At 36.2% G+C, this 27,212-nt stretch overlaps 1 protein-coding gene across 1 annotated transcript in view; it reads right to left on the reverse strand.

Moving 5' to 3' along the window:
* LOC135686443 (centrosomal protein of 135 kDa) overlaps nucleotides 1-27,212 on the reverse strand; it is a 31,296-nt gene that overhangs the window by 1,776 nt on the left and 2,308 nt on the right. Inside the window, exons 3-27 of the mRNA XM_065202673.2 lie at nucleotides 26,313-26,441; nucleotides 25,484-25,699; nucleotides 24,220-24,285; nucleotides 22,492-22,642; nucleotides 18,967-19,034; nucleotides 18,117-18,263; nucleotides 17,461-17,586; nucleotides 17,136-17,228; nucleotides 16,332-16,394; nucleotides 15,476-15,646; nucleotides 14,918-14,995; nucleotides 13,932-14,199; nucleotides 12,280-12,434; nucleotides 10,822-10,877; nucleotides 10,303-10,471; nucleotides 9,404-9,514; nucleotides 8,645-8,776; nucleotides 7,636-7,788; nucleotides 6,318-6,428; nucleotides 5,657-5,710; nucleotides 5,061-5,123; nucleotides 4,843-4,928; nucleotides 3,073-3,177; nucleotides 2,499-2,560; nucleotides 1,368-1,537 (exon numbers count right to left, since the gene is read on the reverse strand). Of these exons, the coding sequence (XP_065058745.2) occupies nucleotides 1,368-1,537; nucleotides 2,499-2,560; nucleotides 3,073-3,177; nucleotides 4,843-4,928; nucleotides 5,061-5,123; nucleotides 5,657-5,710; nucleotides 6,318-6,428; nucleotides 7,636-7,788; nucleotides 8,645-8,776; nucleotides 9,404-9,514; nucleotides 10,303-10,471; nucleotides 10,822-10,877; nucleotides 12,280-12,434; nucleotides 13,932-14,199; nucleotides 14,918-14,995; nucleotides 15,476-15,646; nucleotides 16,332-16,394; nucleotides 17,136-17,228; nucleotides 17,461-17,586; nucleotides 18,117-18,263; nucleotides 18,967-19,034; nucleotides 22,492-22,642; nucleotides 24,220-24,285; nucleotides 25,484-25,699; nucleotides 26,313-26,441 (3,003 nt within the window). The remainder of the gene's footprint in view (nucleotides 1-1,367; nucleotides 1,538-2,498; nucleotides 2,561-3,072; nucleotides 3,178-4,842; nucleotides 4,929-5,060; nucleotides 5,124-5,656; nucleotides 5,711-6,317; nucleotides 6,429-7,635; nucleotides 7,789-8,644; nucleotides 8,777-9,403; nucleotides 9,515-10,302; nucleotides 10,472-10,821; nucleotides 10,878-12,279; nucleotides 12,435-13,931; nucleotides 14,200-14,917; nucleotides 14,996-15,475; nucleotides 15,647-16,331; nucleotides 16,395-17,135; nucleotides 17,229-17,460; nucleotides 17,587-18,116; nucleotides 18,264-18,966; nucleotides 19,035-22,491; nucleotides 22,643-24,219; nucleotides 24,286-25,483; nucleotides 25,700-26,312; nucleotides 26,442-27,212) is intronic.

A 27,212-nucleotide genomic window follows, 5' to 3' on the forward strand; every position in this document is an offset into this window, starting at 1 on the left:
ACGCTCCTTCGAGAGGCAAATAGCTTCATGAAATTTTAAAGGCACTATGTCCCGACGCATTTTGCTGGTCATTTAAATTTCCCATTGGTTGGACTACACAATAGACCTATTGTTACGTATCCAATCAGCTAATTCTCAATGTTTTCTTGATGATAAACGTGCTGAAAAATTTCTTATTGTTATTTTTTAACTCTGAGCGGTTGGCTGACGGGACATAGCGCATTCAAACACCTTTGACAAAAATCCTTTTTTCGGGAAAAATCCCCCAGAATTCCTTGAAAATCTTATTTTTCTAAAAAATCTCGTACGCTGTCTGGAAAGAGTGATACAGGTCTGTAGAAAAGTGCAGAATATGTATGTCTGACGTATCAGAACAAAATAACAATATACACCTCCAAAGAATTCACCAAGAAGAGAATTCTGACGATTTGTGGCAACACAAACAAGCCTCGTTCCAAGTCACTGTGGTGACGGGGAAATTTTTTTCGGGCCGTTTTGGGAATAGAATCTGTCACTGCAAAGATTTGTAACTCAAAAAATGAAAAAACCCAGTGTCAAAATTCTTACAACTCCTGTTAATGAAACTATTTGATTATTTTGCCGTTTAGTAACTGCGCATATATTGACCTTGGCCAAGTGATCCCCTTTGAAAATCCACATTTATGCACTGCCGTGCAAACGATAAATAGCATGCTAACAAGTTTGTTGGATCATTTGTGCCTGCATGTTTTCCTAAAGTCCCATCATCAGAGGTAATTTTCTTGGCAGTTTTGGGGAACTTTTTTACTTGTCAAAAGGCGATCGCAATCAAATTGTTGGTTTTCAACTGCAAGCCTATCATTAATCATTTAAGTTGGTCCATAATATATTGCTTTTGAATACTCGACACCCTTATTCTAGAAAGTAAAATTAACCGGGTTGCATCTTTTCTTATATTTGAACGGTTATGTTAGCAGTTACTCATATTGAAAAATTCATTTGTTTAAAGCTGTCAAAATGTTAATATTTTCCAGATTTGAAAATTAAGAAAAACAGATTTTATTTCGCTAGCTGTCCCAGGCGCCTGCTTGAATGTTCCTTAAAGGTAATGTGTCCAGCTAAAGCAAGCAACTCTGCGGTGGTTTTCAGAAACATGTGATTTTTTATGTCATCGTCCCAGCCATTACGGTCGTTCTGTTTATCTACCCTGCTGCGAGGTTAGCTTTTCATGTGAGCAGTTTTGCATCGCAAGAATACTGGCCAATCGCAAACCGTTATTTTGATGTTACTTGACATGTTGGGTATACGCAGTCCTATTATATGGACACATTACCTTTAATAAGGAGAGAACGAGTTACAGGAATTTCTTATAAAAATGTGTATCATACCTTTACAGAAGTTTTGGTTGGTGAATACAAATCGCCTTTTGCAGGCCTAACAGGTGAAGGGGGAGCAGATTCCTTGCTCTTATTTCCTGCAGTGGTATAGTTCAGTATGGAAGACAAGTAATCAGTCTTTGCTGTTCGATCAGCTAGAATGCTTTGTGTTGGATAATCACCTGTAGGGAGGAAACCATAAACAATTGCTAATAGAGTTCTCAAATGTGACGTCATTAAAAAGCTTTTTAGAAGAATTTTGACCATACGACCTACAAGTTTGAAATACTTCACAAAACAAAATCACTTAAATATATCAAAAATCAGGTGAGACATGGCCAATGAAAGATTTGTAATTTGCTAACAGATCCATGTTCTTTTGGAGACCAAATCACGGAGGTTTAATGCGGAAAATCGTATGCTAATGTGGCCATTTCTCAGCCTATTTAACCAAATTTGCACATTTTCAGGTATTTCTTCAGGATGCTCTTAAGGTTATAGGAGGCAAATTCAAAAAATTCTACATATAGATTTTCTGACGTCGTCATTTAAGAACTTTATGGAATATGTATAAATATTGAAAGAACTAGAGCCCGGAAGACACGACATCCATAAGTTCAATGACTGCGAGGAAGGCCAATGAAAACAAATGAAATACAACGCCCACACCCACCCTAGTTTCTCTCTCTCTCTGAAGAATCTTTTCAAAGTTCAAGGACTTTCCTGAACTCTGTATAGAAGTCAAGGGTCCATAGGTCATACACATGGTACTATACATGGACTTTCATTAAAAGTTCAAATGACCAACGCTTAAAAGTATTTATATATATATATATATATATATATATCAAATGGGTCACCCTTCTGGAACGTTTTGCAGTATTTTCACTTATCTTTCTGGAAAAAATTGCAAAAAATGCAAAAAAGCTGTCCCAATGGCGAATTCTAATCACTTTCTGAGTTCATTTTGAAAAAACTCTTTTTGTCCGGAAAAGTTCATTGTTGCTTCTTCAGTGGTTGATACCCAACATCAAGCCTGAAACCTCAACGTGAAAGACAAATGAACTGATTTTAAAGTCATGGGAAGTATCATCCTTATTTTTGAAATGGTGTAAAATGGCTTGCCTTGCTTATGACACTTACTTGTATATGTGCTACCTTTTGGTGAAACACCAATTTTACGTAGCTCCTGAGACTGTCTTTCTCTGCAAAAAATAACAAAGAATACACTTCCTTAAACAAATTTTATATCATTGTAACTTGATAGTTTTGAGTGATACAACAGTTTTCTACTGCATGTGTTTAGTAGTGAACTTTACAGATAATACTTACTCACGCGAGTTATTGCCATAAGTTCATCAAAAGTTGTCAAAACTTTACTTAGAATAGAACTAGCAGAGGTTGTGATATTTTAAAAGTAGAAGGCTGTTTGTTGAGCCAGGAGCTACTTGTGACCTAGTAAGTGCTTGTCTGATTCGCAACGCAGAATGAAAGCCAGTGAAGAAAGAGTAGGGAAAGGAAGAATTATGTTCTTGGTTTAAAAGTCAATATAATGGGAGGCTTCAATAGACAACCATCAAGCAGAAATTATTGACGAAAGTGACAAATTGCGCTGAATATGATCAAAAGAAGCAAATCCCTAAAGTTAAATCATGAAAATAGCAACAAGCAACAAATTCTGCTTGCATGAATAAAAGCTTACAGAGGTATGAGTTACCTTTCATATTTTTCTGATGTTAACTGCTTTCTGAGATGTTCGACCTCTTCTCGTAGTTTTTCTGCTGTTTTTCTGAGTGATTTCACATCAACATCTTTTGAATCTCTGAAGTAAAAAAGCAAACATTTGTATGCATAACTCTGTCATTATTTGTCAGGTATTAGGTAACAGAAAAGACTTAGGAAGTGGCAATTAGTTTGGCTTCAAATAACAAGGTTATAATCCAGGGGCGGCGTGGGGTGGTATTAAAGGTATTAGTCTAATACCATTTTATTTTCAAAGGAAGGCGACTTTGGGTCTCTGAGATTGCAGGAAATTTATTTTGCTTTTCGTACGCTGCCACTTTTTCACAACAATTTTATCGATGCAACCAGCTCTATTCATATAGCCAAGCTATATTTGCTTTTCTGTTCGTTGAATGAAAGCTTTCCTAATCCTCATTGAAATCTTTGAAAAGTGTAATCCATGCCGTAATCAGCAGCCCTGGCCATGGTATTAGCCTCCAAAAACTAATACACTGCCCCAAAATTTATTTTGTCTGTTGTGGTCTGCATGACGTGAATTTCTCTTGTTGAGTCATGATAGAAGAATGGGTGAACAGCAGTAAGGTATTAGTTTTTCATTTCTAATACTACGAGGGCCACTGTCAGTGGAAGCGACGGTGGAAAGAGCCCCAGCTCTATTCTAAGGCCTCAGCTTATAGAAAAAATATTTCTGGAAATTAACTTTATGAATTTACAAAATGTAGCTGTACTTTTGCTAGCAATGCCTTTGGATGGATAATTTGATTGACAAAATTTAGACACTGAATATAAAGAGCAACAGTCATGAAATAATTTGTTTAAGCTAAAGGCAGTTGTAAAAGTTGTTTTGTATGAGCTGTATGTTTTGTAAAACTTTGATTCTATATGATATGTAGAGTCACAGGCAACATTCTCACATTATTTCTCTCGGTTTCTCAAATCAAATGATACATCTTAAATTTTTTTGCTGCATTACTCTAAAGTAAATCGCTCGCTTTATCGTAATAGAATCTCATTCGCGGGCCAAAAGCCTCATGGTATTAGAATTAATGGGCTAATACCGTGGGGCTCCATTACTGGGCAGCAAACCGCTGTATCAAAACACGATTTCGCTCGAGTAATTTGCCGCAGCCATAATTCATTTGTATTTCGTAGGACCGATCCTTCACCCAAAACTAGTAGGATGAACTACATTACCACAGGGTCATCAGTGTCTGGGGGAAGACAACGGGGGCCAGTGCCTTCAAATAATTTTAGATATGGTATTGCCAAAAGCTATTTTAAACCATCATATCGAAAAGGTCATTTTGCCCACCTTCTTAAATAAGAACATATAAGCTCCACCCCTGTTAAATAGTTTCAGGACCTTGCGGGGGGACCTTCTTATGTCTTAATTTCGGAGGCTAATACCAATACTTTTCTACTCCCAGCCGCCCCTGTTATAATCCCAGGCAATACAATTTCAATCTTGTATTTGTCCTGGCAGATAGTGGCAAATGATTGCAGAAGACGTAAAGTCCCTCTGTACGCTGTTGCATTTTAAAAATACAAGTCTTAATAAAACCATTTTTGAATCTATCAAAAATCTTACATTTAATTATAATGAATAAATTTCACAATCGATTGAAATGCATAGACAACATACCAAATAACCTCTTTATTTCCGTTGAGAGATTACTTGATTTACTATACCTAATAAAACTAAACCGATCAATTTGGAACAATCAGAGTTAGGCATGTTCTGTACCTGTCTCTTTCTGCTTTTAACAATGCTGTTCGTATTCGATCTAATTCAGAGAGTGTCTCGTCGTGTGTTTGCTGTTCGTAGAATTGCTGAGGAACAGAAAATGAAATATTTTTAGAAAACAAAGCAGGGTATCAAAAAATCAAAGAGAAACAGTGAGGCTGATTCTTTCCACAAAGAAATGTTTTATGCGCATTTTTAGTTAAAAAAGAAATAGATACCTTTTCTCTGTTTGATGATAAAATATTTTCCATGGATCTGACATTATCTTGCTGCTGTACCAACTAAAAGAAAAGAACAAATTTGTTTTACTATTTAGGCCAAAAATTTAACCAGCAGCCAGCAATGAAAATGAAAAGGCAATTTTGTTGGACGGGGAGTGAAAAGGATTGGAAATCAATGCTCTTTAATCTGACCAGTTGATGTACATTGTGGGAAAAATGACATAGGTGTTTTAGTGAGAAGCGATTTGTCAGCCTCAAAGAGAGAGCGAATGGGCATAGAGAGACCAACTGTACCTTGATTTCATGGTGAATGACGCGAAAAGTGAAATTGATTCTACATTGCCGTTTCTATACTACATGCATACGGCATAAAACCAAACCATTGCCTTGCTACAGGTTGGAGTGCTCTAGAATCGAAAATGCAAAACGCAGACCCATATCTTGTTTCCTGTCCGATTTCACAAAGGAGCTGCTGTGAGATGGAAAGACTAGAAACCTGTGTTTTGTTAATGGCTTGAAAGCAATCTTTAAGAGAATCGACTAAATCGAAATAAGAACTGGATGTGATATCTTGAATTCTTCAAAGAACGTACTTGTCTACGTAAGTTCTCAGATTCATTTCTGGCTTCCTCCACAAACTGTTGTAACTAAATAAAACAGAAAGATGTGAATAAACATCATGTCAGTGAAGAAAAATCTCTAGCACATTGGTCAGAAGACGTTTAAAGCCGAACATGAAAACAAATAATGACAGTGTAATTGTAGCACTTTTTTATGTGTATTGAAACCCGAAGGCTTTTTTCAGGGTTTAGATTATGGGATAACGTTCTGTAATGTGTCCGTAGAGGGGGGGGGCGGGTGAAAGGTTTTAACTGAGAAAACTAAAACAAAATTTGTTCTAAGAAACTTTTAAGGCTCTTGTGCAACAGGCATGCTTAGCGGCAGTTGTCTTGAAATATTGACTGTATTTTGTATTTTCATGCAGTACAAAATTAGGCTGGTCTTTTGAATCATAGTCGCAAAGCGTGCCGGTTGCGAAAGAGTCTTACATCTGCATTACATCTACAAATACATCTACATTAAAAAACTAATTGCAAATTAAGCTTGCCATTTCAAAAGTAAAAATACATCTAAATGAATACCAGAACTGTCATTTTGTTGCCATGATCATAAGTAAGGAAACATATGTAGATAAATGACCCGAGGTCAAGTTAAAACAGACTGAACAAAGTAAACCCTTCGAAACATGGCTACCTGTGATTCATCGTCTGTTTTTGAGGCTAACTGTCTGGTGAGCGTGTCCCTGGCTTGGTCCAACTTGACGCAAAGTTCTCTAACGGCATTTACATCTTGCTGCAATGTTTCCTAATGAAATATTTACTAAAGGGGTAAAAGAACTCAAAGCACATTGACACTTGCTGTATTGCCACAAACGTTTCCAATGACTAAAAAAAGGCTGAATGAAAGAATTATACTGTCTTTCGGTCGAAAGATAGCGCAGCACTAGGGGATCTTTTTGCTTTTTGTATGTAACAAACTGAACAGAACCTCTCTCTGTGAACTAGCAGAGTGTCAAAGGAGACTGATGATTGTGTTGGAGCTTCCAATGCATTCCACCTAACGAAGCTCCCTGTTTGTTAGTCTGTTTATATGAACACGATGCCGTATAGACAGAGCTATACACGAATTAATGTGTATACAGGGCCGTTCTAGGTTGCAACTTTCAGTCGCACCCTTAATACGATCACAAGCCAACAGTTATCAGGTTGTTCATCGGGACTTACAACAGTTAACAAGCATCCTTTTAATGGCATTAAGTGCGAAACTCAGAAATGCAGAGGTGTGAAACTTAAAATCATCTTGTCTGCACACCAAACCAGATTCTTTTTTAGGCTTTGTGACATTAGCTTCAAATCACTTCTACTTATTTGACTAAAATCACGAATTGGCTGAATTCTCCGTGCTACGAGACAGCTTTATAAACCATCCTTTACAACAGTTTGAGAAACAGCCAATCAGAGACAATCTGTTTCTAAACCTTGGAAGAATTTGAGGCCAGTGCTATAACTTTTAGAAAAGGCAATACTTTCTAAAATTTAGAAGTTGATGTTTCATCAGATTTTGTTAGACATAAAAATAAATCTAGAAAGCAGGAAATAGCAGGAGTCTGAACGCTTCTAAGAATAAGTCAGCAGATCTAATTTGACTTTTTTCTTGAATTTTTCGAAGCATACAATTCAACAGCAAGCAAAAACTTCCAACAATATTGTACATCTTTTCAGGAATATAGGACTCAGGAATACAGGATTATAGGAATTCAGGAATGGTAGAACTTTATTTCTGAAAGCTTTCGGAAAAATATGAAAGCCAAATGTTTGAACTGGAGACAGAAGAACCTTCAGTTTACACTGAAGAACCTTCAATTTACACTGAAGAACCTTCAGTTTACACTGAAGAACCTTAAGTTTACATTGAAGAACCTTAAGTTTACATTGAAGAACCTTGCCAAAACACGACCATTTCCAGTGTAAAACAAAACACCGAAAATCAAAACATGACTTATAATTTTTACCTTTTCTTGGTTAACTTGTCTCAATTGTCCTTCCATATTGCTCAAAGATTTTGCCATAGATGACAATTGCTGCTCGTATGCATCCTGGGCCGTGATATACTGATCGACCTCTTCTTCAAGACCATGACAACGATCTTTCAGTCGGCTTATTTCCTACGATTTGGCAAAGGATTTGAGGGTTGTAATGTAAAGAAGAACTTTTACTTTAAATTTAATGTAAAGAGAACCAAAGGTGGATTTCACTTTTTGAAGTACTTGTTGTTTTTAGAGAAGGAATGGAATGATAATCGGAAATGCTTCATCACTCTGAGAGTACTGTTGCGAGAGTTTTCAAGAAGCAAAGACAGAAAGACAGAAATGTGATACAAATATCTGGATGCCTAAGGACGCAATACTTAAACCAGAAAGAGCGCAGCAGAGAGAGTAAGAAAATTAATTTTTTAAGATAAAGATTAAATAGTCGCCTGAGACATATTAAAAAGTATCCAAACAAGGGTGATCGTTAAGAAAGGGGTGCAAAGATGTGTTCCGTGACCCCAATGGTTCTTATAAAGTAATCATACTAGTTTTCGATAAAATCTCTTCCGTATAAAGAAAGTTCCAGGTATGTTGCAACCAGCCATAACTGCACTGAATTACAAGATATTTTTACATACACAACAACAGTTTTTCAAAGAATCATGTCGCTCTCTCGGATACTTGCAACTATGTACAATTCGAAACAAAATATTTAGAGACAGCAAAGAACAGTTTTTGAGACTTTTGATACTAAAACAATAGCAACAAGCACCAAACCACAACCTACTTGAATCTGGTGGCAAAAATCTTGAGTTGCAATACAACAAAACATTTACTGTACAAATAAGTTTAATCATATATCATTAATATGAGTGTCGTATCCTTGCAAGAAAAACTGAGAGAAATTTCGTCAGACGAAGACACATAAAACACGCCTTCCTGGAAATATAATGGCAATTCCGTTGCAGCGAACGATTTATGATACACTGACCTGCTCTTTCTGAAGTATTTCTTTTCTGTACGTTGATGCTTCCCCTGTGGTTTGCTGGACGTTCGTCTCCAGAACTTCTGCCCGGTTTGTCAATGTTTGAAATTGCATTAACAAATCGTTCTTCTCTTGTTCCTATGAATAGGGTTAATGGTGGATAGTTAAAAAATCAGTCTATGTGAAAATAGGAATATAATAATATGTACATCTCCTTGATATTGCTGCACTCTAACCAAAATTTGTTACAGCTAATCGGAAGAGGAGTTTTTAAAGCAAGGCTACCCTTCCCAGGAGACATACAATTGCAGGGGGTTTACTTTTCTCAAGTGCCTTTAAATGAGAAAAAGGAAAACCTCCTTTTTCAAGATTGTATTCACCTGTCATGCTTTTTGATAACAGAGGTGTAAATGTATTGCATGTGGATTCATAAGTCATTTCATTCTTCTATAGCCTTAAGTGAAATATTCTACATTCTAAAGGGTTTCCTTGTTAAAGGCTTACAGTCTCGCTAATTACCAGAACACTACTTACACGACAGTTCAAAAAGAATAAGGTAGGGACAATGAACAGAAAAGCAATCTTAGGGCAAGGGTTGCCAATGTTTAGCCTACAGAAGGCAGTGGTTATTGTACATGCTCTGATTTGTGTTGAGAAAATTTTAAAAACGTGCAAAAAGATTAATTCAATGATATCTGAATATCACAAAAGAGGTCATCGCACGAAATCAAATTGAAATACACGTTGAGGTTGAAGTAAACAAACCTTTTCAGCCAAAAGGTCTTCAATTCGAGCCACTTGGCTAGCATACTCAGAAACTTGTGCATTAAGAACTTGTTGATCGTCCAAAGCATCTTGTAAGTCCCGATGAACATTCTAAAAGAACAAATTGAAATCTTTAAACGCCCCTTCGTTATCACTTTTATAACTATTATGAGGATTGTCCTTATCGTCATTAGTAAACCCAGAGCTTATTTCCATCTAGAATTATATCTCCATCTATACCATCAACACCACTACAATCTTCATTGCTATTATCAACATCGTTACAATCATCATCATTTTATCACCATGCTTATATTCATGCTGTGTACAACTTTTTTTTTCATTTTGTAATAGTTTCCAATGTAAGTGTGCCACATACAAACTACCTTGTAACAGTGAGGTTGGTTAATGTTATGTTTTTTGCAAATGAAATGACAACTGGTTTTGAAAAAGTTATATCACTTTTAATTCTAACATTATCATCAATCCAAACATTTAGTGTCATTATTAATAGACTGCTCCGCTACAACACAGAAACTTTAATCAGCGAAAACTCCATATATGAACTAAATTTGTCAGTCAAACAATGTGACTCTAAATGTCAATACGTTTATGATTGATTTATTATAATTTCAACGAGTAAACTCATAAAAACTTACAAAATTCTATCAAAAAGAAACAATCCCCATTTGCACGTGCAATTGGCAATCTTGAAAAAGGCAGTTCAGTGACTAATAAGAATTGTTCAGTAACTTAATTCGCTCCAGTCACCAGCTTAGCTTCAAAATAACGTACAAATGCTTTGAAAAAGAAGAAAAAGTTTTTTCATTAGGAAGAAGACTTATCTAAGCTCGCGATCTTAATATAAGCCTGCTGACTAACTTAGAGAACAGATTTACCTGGTTTTCCTCTGTCATTAGAGTAAGGTCACTCTGTAGTCTCTTGTTCTCCTTGATAATCGAGTCACGATTTCTTGTAATGGCAGCCAGTTCATCTTCAGTTGATCGAACCTGCTTGGAGAGACTCTTGATCTCTCGGTTATTTGATGTGACGTCATGTTCTTTATGCCTAAAAATAAATCGGGCTAACAAAACCCACTCGACTAATGGACTCACTCATAACGTCTACAATCAAACAGTTCAAAATTCGCTACCAAAAATTCGATAATGGATTTTGTATTTATGAGAGAACACTCCGATGTCGAGAAGTATTTCCTGTTTACCAAAAATATGTTTGATTTGACAACTTAATTAAACGATCAAAAACAGCTCAGGGAAGATTTTTTAAGTCTGTTGCTACACACGTGACTTCAGCACAAAATGGAACACTTTCCTTTAATCAAGAATTTATCGGTAGATTTTTTAACCACCTTCCTTTTCTTCAAAGATTGTGAATGACCATTACTTCAAACATCTTACCTCAGCCTTTCCTCTAATTCTTCAATGTTAATCTTCAAGTCATTTTCAGCTCTCTCCTACAAAATTTGAAGAAACCTGAAATCAATTTGAATTTGAAAAGAGCTGCTCATTCTTGTCAACTACAGGAAAAAATCTACACCCCGTACTTTATCACAATTGAAACATTCTTCCTCGTGGCCTTCACTTTTTCGTTTTCCTTTCTATGACAACCTTAACCTGTGTTTCACAGCACTACAACCAACTACCTTTAGCGTTTTCGGGGCTGAAAAGCTGGTCAATTTTAAAATAAAGTATGAACAGTGATACAGAAGTTGTTGGTACTTAGCATTTATCAACTTGCTTTAAAGCGTCACTTGATAGAGGAACTATCGATGGATTTTTACGGAGTGAAAATTGTTTTACAATGTCAGTACAACTCATAGATAACATCTACTGCATACCAATAACAGCTAAATACGTATATATACCTCATCGCCTTCCTTGAACGCATTAATATACTCCAAAGCATAATGTATTGCAGACCAGGCCATAATTCACTAGCTAAGTTATTGAAACGCAAGGTAATTGTAGCCGACAGGGCTAATATGTACTTACTTTTGTTCAATGAGTACAATTTCTAGTTAGCAGCGATGAAAACCATTCTTTCTCGCAAATGTTTGAAAAACTAATATTTGCTTACTTTGATAGAACACTAGTCTGCTGGAGTTGTGTTTTTTCAACTCGGTGGGCGAAGGGATTATTTTAAGTCGTATACCAACTTACTCTTTTGTTTTCAATTGGTTTCTTCCAAGTAAAAACCACAACATGATACCCCTTTGAGGTTTATGAAAAATTTATCTTTCGTCAATGAATTTGAGTATTATTTTGGCTAATAATTCCGGGCAATTCACAATGCATGAGCAAAATAAAATCATCCTTTAACAGCATTAGCTTCCCGGTTTCATATGAAGTTAAGAAATGAATGTAAGCCATTCAATTTCAATTATTTATGGGATGGGACGATTTCAAAGATTGTGCCACAACGTACAAAGAGGTTTTGAAACATATAAATATAAGGTTCTGCAGGTTATACTTCAAGAGAATGAGCTTCATTAGCCATTAGATAGCCCAGTAAACATTATCACTGATTTGTTTTTAAAATTGGCAGCAAAGCAAATTCATGTAGAACCCAGGCATTTTGCTCAATCCTGTTCAGAAAAGGTGAGATATACATTAAACCTTCTCGTTCTCGAAACTTCTATTCTAATCTTTGTCTACGGAAATTTCTATAATGAAAAGATCTGCGCCCGAAAAGGACCCTTAACCAACACCCAAAATCGGCCTTAAGGTGTGTTTATGAAATTTTACTGAATCACTACAAGAATGGAATTAAAGAGAAAAAAGAAGTTTCAGAGCAATGCAGTAAATTCTTCTCAACTGCATGTCAACGATCAGTTTAAAATTCAAAAGCCGAATTACCAGTTTCGCCCTCTTGGATTCCGCTTCAACTAATAGTTCGGCTTTCTGATCAACTTCTTGTTGCAGCAAGTCTCGTTCTCGATCTAATGAGCTAACCATGCCTTTAAGTCGCAAGACCTCTTCTCTCAGTGTGTCAACCTCGTTTTCAAGATCAGCTAAAAAGAGGCCAGACGTTCGTTTGATAAGACAGTGGTACTGGATGATTCAAATGAGGGCAAGTACCAGTATCAAAGGTAAGAGTCAGTTCACAGTGTCTATCCTTGGCAAGTTAAATTCTTCTACAACGGAATCAGTGGTAGCTTGTGGCAATTGATCTTTGTTTAAAGAAAGAAACCTTGTACTTTAGGTAGATCTTCTTTGAAACAAAAATTTATGTCGAGTCACTAGTCAACAAGACCTTCCAAGTGTTTAAAATGGAAATATTTCCATTGAAATCCAGATGTGTTGTCAAAAGTATGTTGTTGGCTGTTACAAGAAAAACAACAACCTACTATTTTTATAGGAACCACAACAGTATATAAAAACTAAGGCAATAAGGCAATTAAACGATATATTTGTCATTGGTAATCAGTAGATGCCTTTGTAGAAATCACATTATATCAGGGGTGGACAAACGGTTTTCTTTTCTGGGTCACAATAGAGGCATTAAACATTTGAGGAGTTGAGCTTAAAGGAAAATACATTGAGGACTGAGAAAATTAATTATATTGCATTATCTTTGGTGATTTGTTGATTTATATATTGCAACTGTGGTACGACAAGCAATATTTGTCTGTTGTACTAGAGGCAAATATCTAGTATGTTTTAAGAGAACTGAACAATGGAATAATTAATTGAATTATGAATTGGAATAAAAAATGTAGGTAATTTTTGCAAGTAACTATGTTATTCATGGATTGATTAAGGTATGAACCAGAAAGCAAAAAATTTGCCATCACAACGTAAGCCTAAATAAACACTCGTGATGATTTTTTTGGAACTTTTATCATATTCTTGAAAGTTTTACTAGCTATTCAGCAGTCAATATTCTATTATTCTTTAAACTTGCTTTCTTACTTTGGTAGCTCTTCTTTTTATGAGATTCAAAATCAACCCACAATTTTTTTTTTAATTTTCTTCGGGGACTCAAAATTTTCTGAGACAAATTGTCCAATGGTCTTACACTCCTTCCACCCTCGCATTCGTTTTTTTCGAGACCCCTTCGAGATGCAGCTTTACGTTTGCACTTGATCAATCGTTCAATTTATTTGTATCCCCTTTTGTTCACATGTTATAATGTGCTTTTCTTGCCCTTTCTATGTGAATCACACCCTACTATAGTCACTTGGATTCCAACTATCTTATAGGGCTTCACCGTCTTAAAGGTATAACGTTTGTCCACCGATATAAATACAGTGGAAGGTAACTTTAGAAGGGTGATAATTAAAAGAATTATAACCATCAAATGATATAAATAAACGTGAACGGCAATGCTCCCAGACCTTTGGTCCTTATATCGATTCCCAATCTCTTGCAAATTTAGAACTCCCCCGAGAATTTTGCACCACCTTGAGAAATAGGCGTTAAACAAAGCAGGTGCTACAAATTCTCGATTTAACATCACCCATTGCAAAGTGCCTATAAAAAGGAGATCAGCGAAACAAGCAACGAACCTTGCAACTCTTCAACAGAAAATTTATCCGATTCTATCTTTTGTAGCTCGCCTATCTTTTTTTCCAATCTCCTTTTCAACTCATCTCCTGATCTCTCCGACTGTTCTAACAGTAGCCTCAGCTTTGATATTTCCGCTTCTTTATCTGCAGTTACTTCCCTACTGTTCCTTAGCGATGACGTTGTAGACTTCAGTTGTTCCTCTAAGTTGGCAACCATCTCACGCAAGGACGTTACCCGCGTATGTAGCTCAGACTTCTCGCGGTCAATCTGTGAAGAGAAGCAGTTCAATGGTAGCATATAAATCGCATAGTATCGTAAAGTAGATAGCGCCATTGGACTTGGATCATTAACAATAACAGGGTCCTGTTTGCATAAGGGCAAATGCGCTATAGCTTAAGAATTTAAAACGATAGCCACGCAACTTCAACGAACTACAAAAACCATTTTTCTTGGACAGGAGGTTCAAGGTACTGTAATTGTTTTGTTAAGAAAACCATCTTACAGCTAAGACAATGCAACCGTTATATGCTCCATACTATAGGCAGGAACTCTCACACAACAGTTCAGAGTACATCGAAGAGTTCATTACCGAGGGCAAATCACTAGTACACATTTGGTGGAAATCCTATTGTAATATCTGAAAACCTCTGGAAGTCATTTAGTTTCCGTGAAAATCCCTTATTCTATTTGTAAAAGCATATTGCCCCTCGTCGATAACAATTCACTTTTAAAAATACTTGGCACACCATATTCAGGATTTTACCAAAGCCATGTCTCTCAAACCTCCCTTTACATAAAAATGCAATTAAATTTGTACGTTGCGTGTGGTACTCCATCCAAAGAAACTATAATATAGTTAGCAAATAAACTGAGTACCAGAATGAAATAAATTAGTTTGATAGTTAAAAACACGACGTTTCGAGCATTAACTTGATATTCTTTTACATATTGTTGCCTACAAAGTATTTGAAAAAACAATTGATACCTTTTCAATGATTCTTTCCAAGTCTGCTCGACTGTCGTCATACTTCGATCTCTCTAAACTTTGACCAGTTTTCACCGTCTACAAAAAACGGAAGTTGATGTCAAGAAATTGGATTTATCATTGTTGAAATGCTGAAAGTTGATGATGATGGGATTCTTCCAGTAAGCATCTATTTAGGGTGGAGAGGTGAATATTAACAAAAAATATGATCGAAGGCTAGCACATAGATCGAAGACATAAGAAAAAATCGTAACATTTATTTTGCCTATTTAAACAAGAATAAATAGTACATATTCATTTGTGACAGCTGACAAGGACCGCGGATCATATTTCAGATTGAGGGGGCTAAATTATGGTTTATATTTGGTATGGTTTTAAGTACATTTTGAAAGTTAGTGAGGGGGCTAAAGCCCCTATAGCCCCCCTTCCGGGGTCCCTGATGCAGACACGTTTACAGAACCGAACATAAACCAGTGGCTTCTACGACAAAGAAACAATTTTAACAGAAATTACACTTCTTACTATGCAGCAAATAAAACAAACCTAAAGGAAACTCACATTCAATTGATTTTCAAGGGTCTGGACCTCGGACCTCTTCCTTTTTACTTCTTCTAGGGCCTCGTCCCTTTCCTTCTCAACTCGCTCCAATATAGAAGATATCCTCTTCGAAGGAGACGGAGATCTGGCACGTGACAGCTGACGTCGCAGTCTTTGAATTTCGTCAGTTGCCTGAAGTTAAAATTGAGAAAAGAATGATGAACAAATCAAGTCAAAAAGATTGTTTCGTTCTGCATATTTCATCCAAATTTACGAGCTTGTTCAATTTTATTTGTTGTTTAATTGTTCAATTGTTTCAGGTCTATTGTGTCTTCTCAGTTTCAGTATGTTATAGATTAAAAGAGAAGGGGAACTTTCAAGGAGCCAGATATCAAAGAGCCAGCTTGCCTAAATGTAAAACATGAGAAGGTCTGATGCTGTTGTCAGGACATAACCACTCTTATTTAACAACGCAGTTCACACAAGGGGAAATTTGCAGGTCTCCAGAATGGTCTAGCATGTTGAATATGATTTGACAAGAGTCTGAAGTTTACTTTTGAGCTTTGAAGCTAAACGAATATAAAACTTGAAGCAATTGAAAATGAAAGACGTACTTTTTTGAGCAGCGAGATAAAATGGCAATATAAATTATAGAAAAAAACAGCAAGACAAGGTTCAAATTGCCCCGAAACAACCAAATCTATGAAGTGACATGGCTAGTTATAAAAATTAGCTTCTTCTTTAAAAGCAGTCTATCGATGGTAAATTGTTTTATCGTCTATTTTCTATTTGGCATGGGCGCCTTTGATAATACACAGCTAAACACATTGAGCGGTATGCACAAGAATATATACAAATTACTAAAAACGAATCGAACCTGTTCATAAAGTAACTGAATGTTTTCCTTTTCGGTTGTGAGATTTTGCACGTTACTTTGAATCTGTAAAAAAACAAGAGACAAGTCGAAATGAATGGTTTAACTCGGAATAAACAAGGTTAGCCAAAATTTTAAGCATACGAAACTTTTCGTTGTTGATTAAATTTAAGCGGACGTCTGGAAAGAAAAGTTGGAGAGATTGCAAAGAGGGAGAAGGGGTGATTGAGAGTGGATTTGAGATCTCAAATAAAGCTTAAGTCCCGGTGAATACCGGTAATCACCTTAATATCTATTGGGTGGAATGGACAACAGGCTTTCATTAAATGCTCTAATCAGCTGACGCGTTGAGAGATAAAACAGATCTGACCAGGATGAACAGACAGATCAACAGCAGAGTACACAAGAAGATACTGTAGCAGAGGGCAAAAAAGGACGGAAACAGACAATCGATCCTTTGTTAAAAGTCAAATTTTAAAAGCAGACGTTGGGGGACTAGCATCACAAAAACTGTCTTCTGGTCACCCCTTTGCTTAGTGGTTGCAGCAAAAGCGCAGTTGTCACTAAAATCTCTCTCAGTTCTGAATGCGTCAGTGGACGGCTCTCTGGCGAGGTCTTCGACTGGGGCATCGTGGGAGAGGAGCCCATCATCCTGTCAGGAATTTTTTTACAAAACAACAACAGAGAGAAAGAAACGATGGAATGGATTGGGGTAGAGAGCAAGAGATAGGATCGTTTATGCAAATGGCCCATCTTGAAGCATCCGTAAGTAGGGGAACGGATATTGCGAATGGAGAGACAACTTACGCTTGCAAGGTGCCTTTCGAACTTTTCGAGCATTGACTGCAGCTCGTCCCTTTCTCTCCGCAGCCGCGAAACTTCATTTGAATTATCCGTAGGCTAGAAGAAATAAAATTTTTAGCAAAAATCTGATGTCTTCGGTTAAAAACAGAGAAAAGGTAAGATAAGAGTGTAAGTTGTTCTACAAGAGCTATTTGTAATCGCACCTACAGTAGAGGTATCCTTAGGGCAATTAGCAGAAAAAAGAAAAAACTTAATTTAGCTGTTTGGAGAATTCGAACTGGAAGTGGGGTACAAAGTGTCTAAAATACACCAAAAAGCATCTGGGTACCTTGTCTCTAGTCGGGGGTGATCGATAGGTTCCCTGCTTTTCTTTAAGATTTCGCATCAATTCGTATTCTCGTTTATAGAAGTCTCTTTCCTCTTGCATTAGTTCAAGCATTCCTTCGAGGTGGGCCTAAATAAACAAAAGTAAAAATGTGACAGTTCCAACACTTGAGATAAATGCATCACGAGTGCTGACCTTCATTCTTCCACTGAATTGAGCAGGTTACGTCAAGATTTGAAAATCACAATGATACCGAGAGAAAGACTTTCTGTGGCATTGCTGGATGGGATACGAAGGACCTAAAGAAAAGTCATCGGTGGAAACGCGAGGGAGAATTATACAGAAAAAGTATAAATACAATCAATGTCACAGAAGCTTTTGTGTGCCAAAAGCCTACCTCAAATGATGTTGGCTAAATTTCTATCTTTAGTGATCAAATTTTAATTCTTCCTCGCAAAAACTAGGTCTGATGTCACAATACTGTTGAACTCTTCACAGAACCGTAGCATTAGTCATTACTTGTGGGAGAATATTCAATTCTGTTTGCTGGGAACTTTTAATTTGAATTTCAGAAACAGTGCAAGTAGAAATTTAAAAGCAAATCTGGAAAGACAAAGCATGTTTTGATATGATATTTATTTTCCAGCATGCTGACCAACCTTTCCTTTCCGAGATGACGGTGACTTGGCAACCTCTCTTCCAGCTATCCTCTTTCTGATCATGTCCTGAAGTATCTGACACTCGTCTTTATAATGGTCTCTTTCATCTTCCAAATTTCGAATTAGCAATTCAACACGATCTGGCGACTAAAAATACGAAAAGGTCAATAAGCAATTGTGCATTTCAATATGCAATAATCGTTTTTCTCGCCAAAAAAGTGAAGGACATTCCATTTTAAAGTAATATGGAACTATAGATTCATTGATTTTCCATTCAATAGAGTTTATTTTTAATAAATCCTGATTTTATATCCTAATTAAAATATTAAGTCCTAAACATCCTAAACGTAGGAAAAAATGCTTTTTATTTGAATCGATACTTTAAAAATGACACAGCACTAAAAAACTTTAACATAACAAAATATATGCACCAGTAACGACACGCAGATACCAAATATTTACTATAGTGACAACCTGGTCTTATTAGCTTCAGTGTTTTCCCGTTTAATAATTCATTGAATAGCCACTACGCTAGGCATAATGTTGACCCTGTTCCTCATAGCAGTAAAACCGCTCTAGTAAAGAGTGGGTCGAAGGCTTTGAAATGGGCACTTTCTAGGCTAGTGTTTTGCTCTAACACAATTATAAACTACTTTTCAGGGCTTAACTACTTGATCTACAATATATTATTATTTTTTGAGAGGTGGGGGGGGGGGCTACCGAAATCCTTCCACAGAATTGTATTTTCTTAAGGGGGGGGTTATCGAAGAAATTCTTTCAGATTCTTGTTTTATGGGGTATCAAACATTCCAATCAGCCCTTTCCCTGCTAGCATCAACCCTGCACTCACCTTTCCAACTTTTCGATTAGCAGACTTCGATAACTTCAAACGTTCAAGTTCCATTACCAGCTCACGCTCTGTGGACAGAACAATGTAACCACTGTGAGGATCTAAAAACCGATTTTTCAATGTAGTGACCGCTTTCCTCTCAGAGCCACTCCTCGCGATTAACAATCAGATGACTGTATCACGTTGTGAGTCTTATAACAAATAAAGATATTAGAAAATTCTGCGAGCAACGTCTATTAGAAATCTGCTTGTATGAAGTAAAAGCATAAAATATTTGTTGTACAATTGCATTCACGTGGACCAGGCTTTAAAATTTCCTTTAAAACGCGCAAATCATCATGGTGCAAAGAATAGGCAGCTAGCTGTCAACTCTACCTCTAAAAACAGAATAATCCATCGCTCATTTTCCACGTGTAAGAACTATAAGATCCGTGCACACATGGATATCGCAACGAAGCGCGGAAGGAAACCCGTCGTTACATTGAAACAATACCCAACGCCTACTTGCCAGGGCACAAAAAACAAAGATGAACACTAGAGGCTTATAGTATTACATGAAGATCTCAGGCAATTACCAATTGATTGAGATAGGACACTCGAAACAAAGAAGCAAATCTCCATTCATCGACAGATAAGTCAACAGAAGAACGCGATCAGGCACGTTGTGATTGAAATTGAAAAAACTACTATCACTGCCAAAATTACTTGGAACATCCAAAACTTTGCGCTGTGCCTTTCTATTTTTCATTTGTTTTCCCGAATACTACTACTTCCAGCTGCCTTTCCTCCCAAAACAATGTTGATAGTTTAGAAAAATATCATACAAGGCACAAGAAAAAGCGTACTTCATAACCCCTTTCCGTTTTCTTTAGTAAATCAACATGGTTCCTAGGTGAAGAGGGGAATGGCTGAATTTGCCTTTGAAAACTGACGTTGGTGTTCCAAGGCAGTGATTGCTGAATGAACATTAAAGGATAGAAGATTATTGGGACATTGTTGGGAAGGATCAATCTCATCGAAGAATGATATTGTCCAGCAAGAGAGAAAAATAATAAGAACATCATAAGTAGAGTAAATATACGAAAGGACTAAATCCTCAAAATTAACGTAATAGAAGAACTGCGGCTGTAATAAAAACGAAAGCTGTAATACTGATCTGGCTTCCTTTTTTCGGGGAGTGAAGTCAACCAACATTATCAATATAAGCATTGTGTAGAACACAAATTGTTTATATGTGAGTTGTTTAAAATGTTTATAATAACATGTTTGCTTATATCATACAATTTTGGACCTAAGGCCCGCACAAGGAAGTGGTATTGTTCCGAGCATGTCCTCGGGACCTTGTGGGATTAAGCGAAGATTCGTGTTCACACTACTTTAAAAGGGTTAGTCGTATTTCACCTACAGAAGTTATGTTCATATCAGTTTTAAAAAAATTCATCAAGGCCACGAAGAACAAATTACGGTCTAGTGTAGGGCATAATTGCGAAAAGCTGTTGACCTTTCTCCAAACCTGCAGTATATGGCCTCAAACTTCCTCACTTAAACACTATGTAAAATTACTGAAGAAACAGCTGAGTGATATTTTGTTCCAGACAAAATGATGTAATTAGGGATCTTTCTGTGTAATTTTTCTGTTTCACCGCAGCATCAAGGCTCTTACCGAGATTTAAATGATAAATTGTCCTGACACATCAATATTTACTCATAGATTTTCTTTTCGTTATTATTTGACTTTTCTAGCCTGAATTTTTAACTTTGATTAATTTTGTAGTCTAACCTCATCACTATCATGCAGCAGACATGATTTGTAATTGTGAAAAAACAAGAGCAGTAATGTGAAATTTTGTTTTTGTCAACAAAATCTTCCTCCAAACCAGGTTTGTAGAGATTTGGCATCACCGGGTCACACATTCTTATCGTAAGAACCAATAAATTGAAGTTCACACTGGCTGTTCTCAATTCTTCAGAAAATATAAGGCTGGATTGTTCTTAATTTAATCGTAAATTATTAAGGTGTAAACAGCGTAATTGCTAGCTATTGCGCTCTAAGAAGTTGTTCAGGCCTCGTTTGCCAACAAAGTGAGCGAGGAATCCTTTATTTGGCGACAAATTTGACAATTCATGGTAAAAACTTTCCAAGATTGCAAAAATCCCCTCGTTTTTGAGATGAAACATTGTCAAAAATCACATTTAACAGTAGCTCAGCCTCAGCTTCTTTGATATGTTCTTAACTTTTAACCAATTTGAGGCTCGTGTTCCTATAAATTGTTCTTAAAAAAAGAGTGTAGTCCTGTTAGCTAATGTGTGCTACGAGGTTTGACAAGGGAACGTCAGCGTTATATTCGATTCGCCTTTTCTCTGTAGCAGATGTGCAGCGATTCTGCACCATGTGTAGAAACTTCAAGATAATTGAAGACAGCAACAAACAGCAATCTAATAAAAGCCATAAACCCATTTCGTGCTACTACTCTTCTCAAAGCAAGGTGAACTCTTTGCATACTTTAAGTGTGGCTCTGTTAAAAGTTGTCGTTGCATTCATATCACGTTTGGTTGATTGGTAGAACAGATGTCGGATTGCTTATTAAAAGGCCTGTCAATTACTGCAACAGTGCAACAGCATGTTTGCAGGCATGCAAGCTAATATTATATTCTAAAGAAATAACCTACAACTCTTCCTTATTGCGCATGCGAAATGTTCTTGACAGTTTTTGATTGCGTTTTATTGTACAGCCTTCGTGATAAAGATCACCGAGTAATTAAAAAGCACCCCGGCTTAGTAATCAAGAAAAAAGTAGAAGACATAAGCACCATCGAAGATGCAGTATCACCGCATCGGACATTTACTTTGATATTACAATTTAAACTTTTGGCGTACATCAGCCGAGGGGTCTTGCAAAACAAGAGAACTTGCAATTGTCTATACCAACCCAAAGAAACTACTGGCCAAACAAAGACCCCTTTAGTTTGTGAAAAATTTAATATAAAGAAGCAAAATTCGTTTAGACAGAAAAACTTTCGTTTTCTCACTCCGGTGTGTGAAGTTTTTGTCAATTTTTGGAGGGGATGGTTCGCAATGATAAGTCTAAGCACGGAACCAATACCACACAAATTATTCACCACAAAACCCATTCACACTCAATTGATCTCCTAAAAACGTAGCCCTCTTCTTCCTTTTGCTATTGCCTTATGAGAAATGTTTCGTGGGGGCCTTTTTCTACTTTTTATAGCCACAACTCCTTGCTTCACGTATAATGATGCTGACGAAATCAGTTCATTTCTCTGCAAATTTTATTTTCTACAACTTAACGATCAACTGCCTAGTCAAACAAAATACTATCGAAATATATTACAACTTTTGCTACTAAATTTTGGGAAATATGTAGCCAACAAGATCACAGAAGCAGTCAGGCACCTTCACGTCACCTTTACCTTAAGGACGCTGAAACTTGCCATTACTGTTCAATTTCTAATTGCTTCTCAGCTCTTTCCATACGCTGCATAAAGAATCAAATGTCGCCTTACCTGTGATGGTTAATTTTGCGTTCTTCTCTTGTAATCGACGCTTTTCCTTGTCTGTTCTTTCTAGCAGTTCAGAAACGTTTTTGATGTCCTCTTTGGATGCCGTGAGTAATGAAGTCAACTTTTCGCTTTCATCAATAATAGATTCACGCTCCTGATACGACAAAAAACTGAATTCAAACACATTGTATAGGAATACTTAAAATCAACATAAACAGAATGAAGAAACAAAACTTTTCATAATCCTAGCAGATAAAATTCTTTAAATATTTTCAAACTTCATAATAGAGCCACCTGAAACAACACTGTTACTTCATGTAACTAGAGCATGCTGGCTGGTGAGCAATATAATTAAAACACAATCTGTGATTATAGCTTATTAAAGCATCCCCAAAATGCTTAGTAAATAACCTTGAAAAAAAAAGATAAATGCTAACCAGAAACTGACTGTACCCAAAGACTATTACACATTTTCTACATATTTCTAACAAATCTTAAATAAAAAAAGACTATCTAAGCCGCTCAAGCACATATTGATTGCCTCCATTGTTAGCTGTTTTGCTGTCACTTGAAATAAAAAAGATTTAATAACACAGACTGCGAATGGACTACGAGACTGTGCCAAGTAAGCAATTATTTACAGTGGCTAGGTGTGCCATCTGGTGGCTCAACGTTGTTTATAGCAAAACGATGACACGATCAGCAAAAGTATACAATCACTTTTCGAGAATCCATGAAACCTAGTTATTAAAAATTATTGAGAAATAGCAAAAGGATGAAGGGCAAAATGTCTTTTGATTTGATTAAAGTTGCTGAATGAAATTTTAAACTTCATTCGTGGTCATTTGTTTAACAATAGTTACGGCTTTTACAATAATTTTACAAGTGAGAATTGGCTAGATTGGCATAGAAAAAGTAAACAAAAACGACATTGATTTTCTGTGGTAAGGTAAAAAAAAATTTAAAGGAAAGTTTAGAAGAATCACACAATTTATTTCTACGACAGAAAATAAAAAAAAATGATCAAAATAATAATAGGGCATCCTAGATATGGAATAGCCTTAAGGCTGAATCTAAGATGACACCCACCCAAAAGAGTTCAAAAAATATATTTAATGTTAACACTTCTATTGAATGTTTTATTGTAAATACTGCAAAGTTGTAAATAGGTTTTGTATTATGATTACTTATATTACATTAGCGCTTTAATTTTACATCGTTATTAGGTTTTGTAAGATGGCCCTTTGAAATACAGCTTCTTGTGAACTGCAATTCCCCCTGCAAAAACATTATTGGATAACCAGCAAATCCACAGAGTTGAGCTTCAGCTCATTCTAGCATCAAATTAAAATTTACATTAAGTGATGCTTATACTATTTATGTTAGATATTTTTGCTAAAAGAAATAAAAACTACAAACAAAACTAAGAGTTATTCTTTCGAATCGATATGAAAATAAGCCATCCGAATGTGTTTAAAATCTCAACTGCAGCCTTATCTAGGACGAAAGTTTGCTAAACAAAGCTGTCACAATGGTTCAAAATGCACTCGAATCGTGATAGATTACATCAATCGGGTCTTCGTTATCGATGCGTTTAGTAGTTTTTACTTACTTGTAAGTTGTACTTAGTAGCTAGCAGTTTCAATAAAACACAAGGAGTTTCTCTTGTAAAAAGGCTTCATAACTAAGCTTCATTCGTTATAGTTATCGCGCAACAAGCGGTCATCCCACCTTTCTAACGCGATGCAACTCTGCTTGGATATCGAGGTTACTCTGATGCTTCTCTTCAAGGTCTTCCTGAAAAACATTATGAATGAGAAAAACATTGAATTCGGATTACTATCAACAATGGCATTAAACTAGATTGTATGAACAGCGAGGTAAGAGCATACTTACAGAGAAAAGGATTTATTGATGAAATTGTCCATCTGAAGAGAATAATATGTAAAACAATACCCTGTTGTAAACAAGGAGTTGACAAACAAAACGAATTTCGTGCATATGGGTTTCTTGTACCTGGAAAAATTTTGGGAATGAGTTACACATTTCATTCAATGGAAAAATGTTTTGAAACGGTAGATTTCTCCAGGAGTGTCTGTCTGTTACAAATAGGATTTTCAAAGGCAAGGCTCTGATAAAAAATATAAGCAGCATGACAAGGTAAGTAAAAAATGAAGCTTTCGAGCCCAGTAAAATCCTCGTGAAGATCAGCAGCATTACAAAATCTATCATAACCGGAAAACACAACTCGAACAACTAATGAACAAAATCTATCATAACCCGGACATTTTTAGAACTTTTTCTTGACATTTATATAAGCAAGCGACGTTTTTAAAAATTGAGTTTCTTTCCATTTTAAAAAATTCTAACCTTAAGATGAAATGAATTGACACGAGAAAGATCTGTTTGACAACTAGAATGTTCTTTGAGATGTAGAGAGATGACCACACATAATTTAAAACCTTGCCCAAAATTGTTGGAATACCGCAATATTTACGTACACAGTTGACAATCTCAGAATTACCCTCCAAGAAATCAACGTTGTCAAAAATCATCCCCCAATACAATGGTGGTTCCCTTTATAAGAAATTTTAATCCCCCTAATCTTAGTCAGATTATAATTGGACGACCATGAAATAGCGATGTCAAGGGGGGGGGGTGGGGGTGACAACATTAAATTACCATTAAATTACAAAATTTTTAAGGTCTTGTGTAGGTGTCCATTAATTTTTGCAAGGATTCACCTAACAAAGGTATAACATCAAGACTTTTTTAATTGTCGCCAACTATAAAAAGCATAATTTATAGGGTACATATGTTTTATTGACATTTGTCGAAGCAGCACGGTTGCAATATAATGTACATGTGTATCGATCGAATGCTTGTTTACAGAAAATCATAATGAATAAAACTAAATGATGATTTTACTGAAGACACATAAGATGATTTTACAACAAAAATCGTAAATGAGCCACAGAGAAAGGTGGAACATTACCTGAAGCTCTCTGAATTGTCTTCGTAAAACTGCTTGTTCCGTTTCGCTCTTTTCCTCAATCGTTTTAACAGCTTTATCGAGCCTTCTCAGCTCGGCACATAACTCGTCGTTCTTTTCGCGAAGTTCTTTAGACTTAGTTGTGGCTTCATGCTCAGCATCCAATGTGCTTTTGATTTGTTGTTCCAAATCACGATTGGCTTGTTGCAAATAATCGACCTGAGAATTGAAATAATATGTAAACAATTATCTTTGTTCTGGAAAGATCCAGCCTATAGATCCTCAAACCAGCTAGGTACCACATATAACAAACTTTTCACTTGACAGCCAAGAGTGAATGGGTAATCGGTGGTTGAATGCTTAAAACATAGACACAAGAAAACAAGATCAATAATTCCATCGCCTAGTTAATGAATCAGTGATCCTCAAATCTTAAACATGAAAATTGATTTGGTATGTGACAACCTGAAATGCAATTCCCTTTTTGACCACCAGAGATACCTTTTAAAATTTTGTTAGACTAAAATGACAAAATAATGATTGCAGTCATTAACAGCCCAAGATCAGCTCCAAGTTTGTGAGACATTAACATCTATACATGAACACGCCAATTGTACCCAGTGGCCTTAAAGTTGTTAAAGTTAGAACAGTTGCCCATTCACATTCATAATTTTAAAACAATTTCTTGAAAATGTAATTGAAATATGTATTTGAAACAGCTATTGTAACATGAAGATTATTTCTTAGTAGTCATGCTGCAATGATAGACTCAAAAGCAGTGCTAAATAGCCTAGCTTATGCATAAATGAGAGGAGTAACTATTTTACTTTACCTGAACATTTAAATGAGCAATAACTCTGTCACTACTTTCTTGTTTACTGTCTTTCAAAATGGCACCAACAGGCCTACCACCTTCAAGTTGACTATGAAGCCTTTTAATCTCTCTGTCTCTGGCTTCCAACTATGAAAAGACCACTTGTCACATACTTTTGGAACATAAATATTACTTATATCAAAGAATGTTCAAATTAAGTGACTTTTGACCAAAGTGGTAAATGCAAAAATGGATAGCAATCTCCAAATTCATGGAAAGCTCACATAAAGGAGAACTTTCCCTGGTAGGTTTCCCATAACTGCAGGGCAGGGGCAGGTCTTCTGAAGAGCAAAAAGTAGGTGCCTAACAAACTGAGCACCTTTAACTTTCTTGGCACTAGATTGAGCATCATCAAATACTATCAATAACAAAATTTGGTTTTTCGCATTTAGTTTTTAAACAACATAAAAACCCTAGGTACTTGATCAATCAAGCTTCTAGAACTTTCTAGGCATGTAAGGGGGTGCTTGTCAAGCTTGAGTGTCTCTTCTTGCAAGGCCTTAGCAGGGGGGGTAATCCACCAAGGAAAGGGTAAAACACTAGGAAAATAAAAAAATTACTTCAGTTTGCAAGGGTAAGGGGACAGCCATCCCCACCCTTGTGCCTAGGCATCACTGGCCAAGTCACATTAGACATCAAATACAAATAGTTCTTGATTTCTAAGTCAATTTGTACATAACATTGTCAAGCTAAAACACAATAAAACTATGTGGCCAGTAAAATCTGTGTCAATCCACTTTTGTATACATCAACTTTGTGTTGTTTCATCATAATACATCATGATTCAAGATTCTCCACATGTATACAGACATAAAAAACCTACTAAAGTTTAGAAGAGTGCAAACATATCAACTTTTG

Source organism: Rhopilema esculentum, chromosome 6 (genome assembly GCF_057945365.1).
Source record: "Rhopilema esculentum isolate cy_ngs chromosome 6, ASM5794536v1, whole genome shotgun sequence".
Lineage (NCBI taxonomy): Eukaryota > Metazoa > Cnidaria > Scyphozoa > Rhizostomeae > Rhizostomatidae > Rhopilema > Rhopilema esculentum.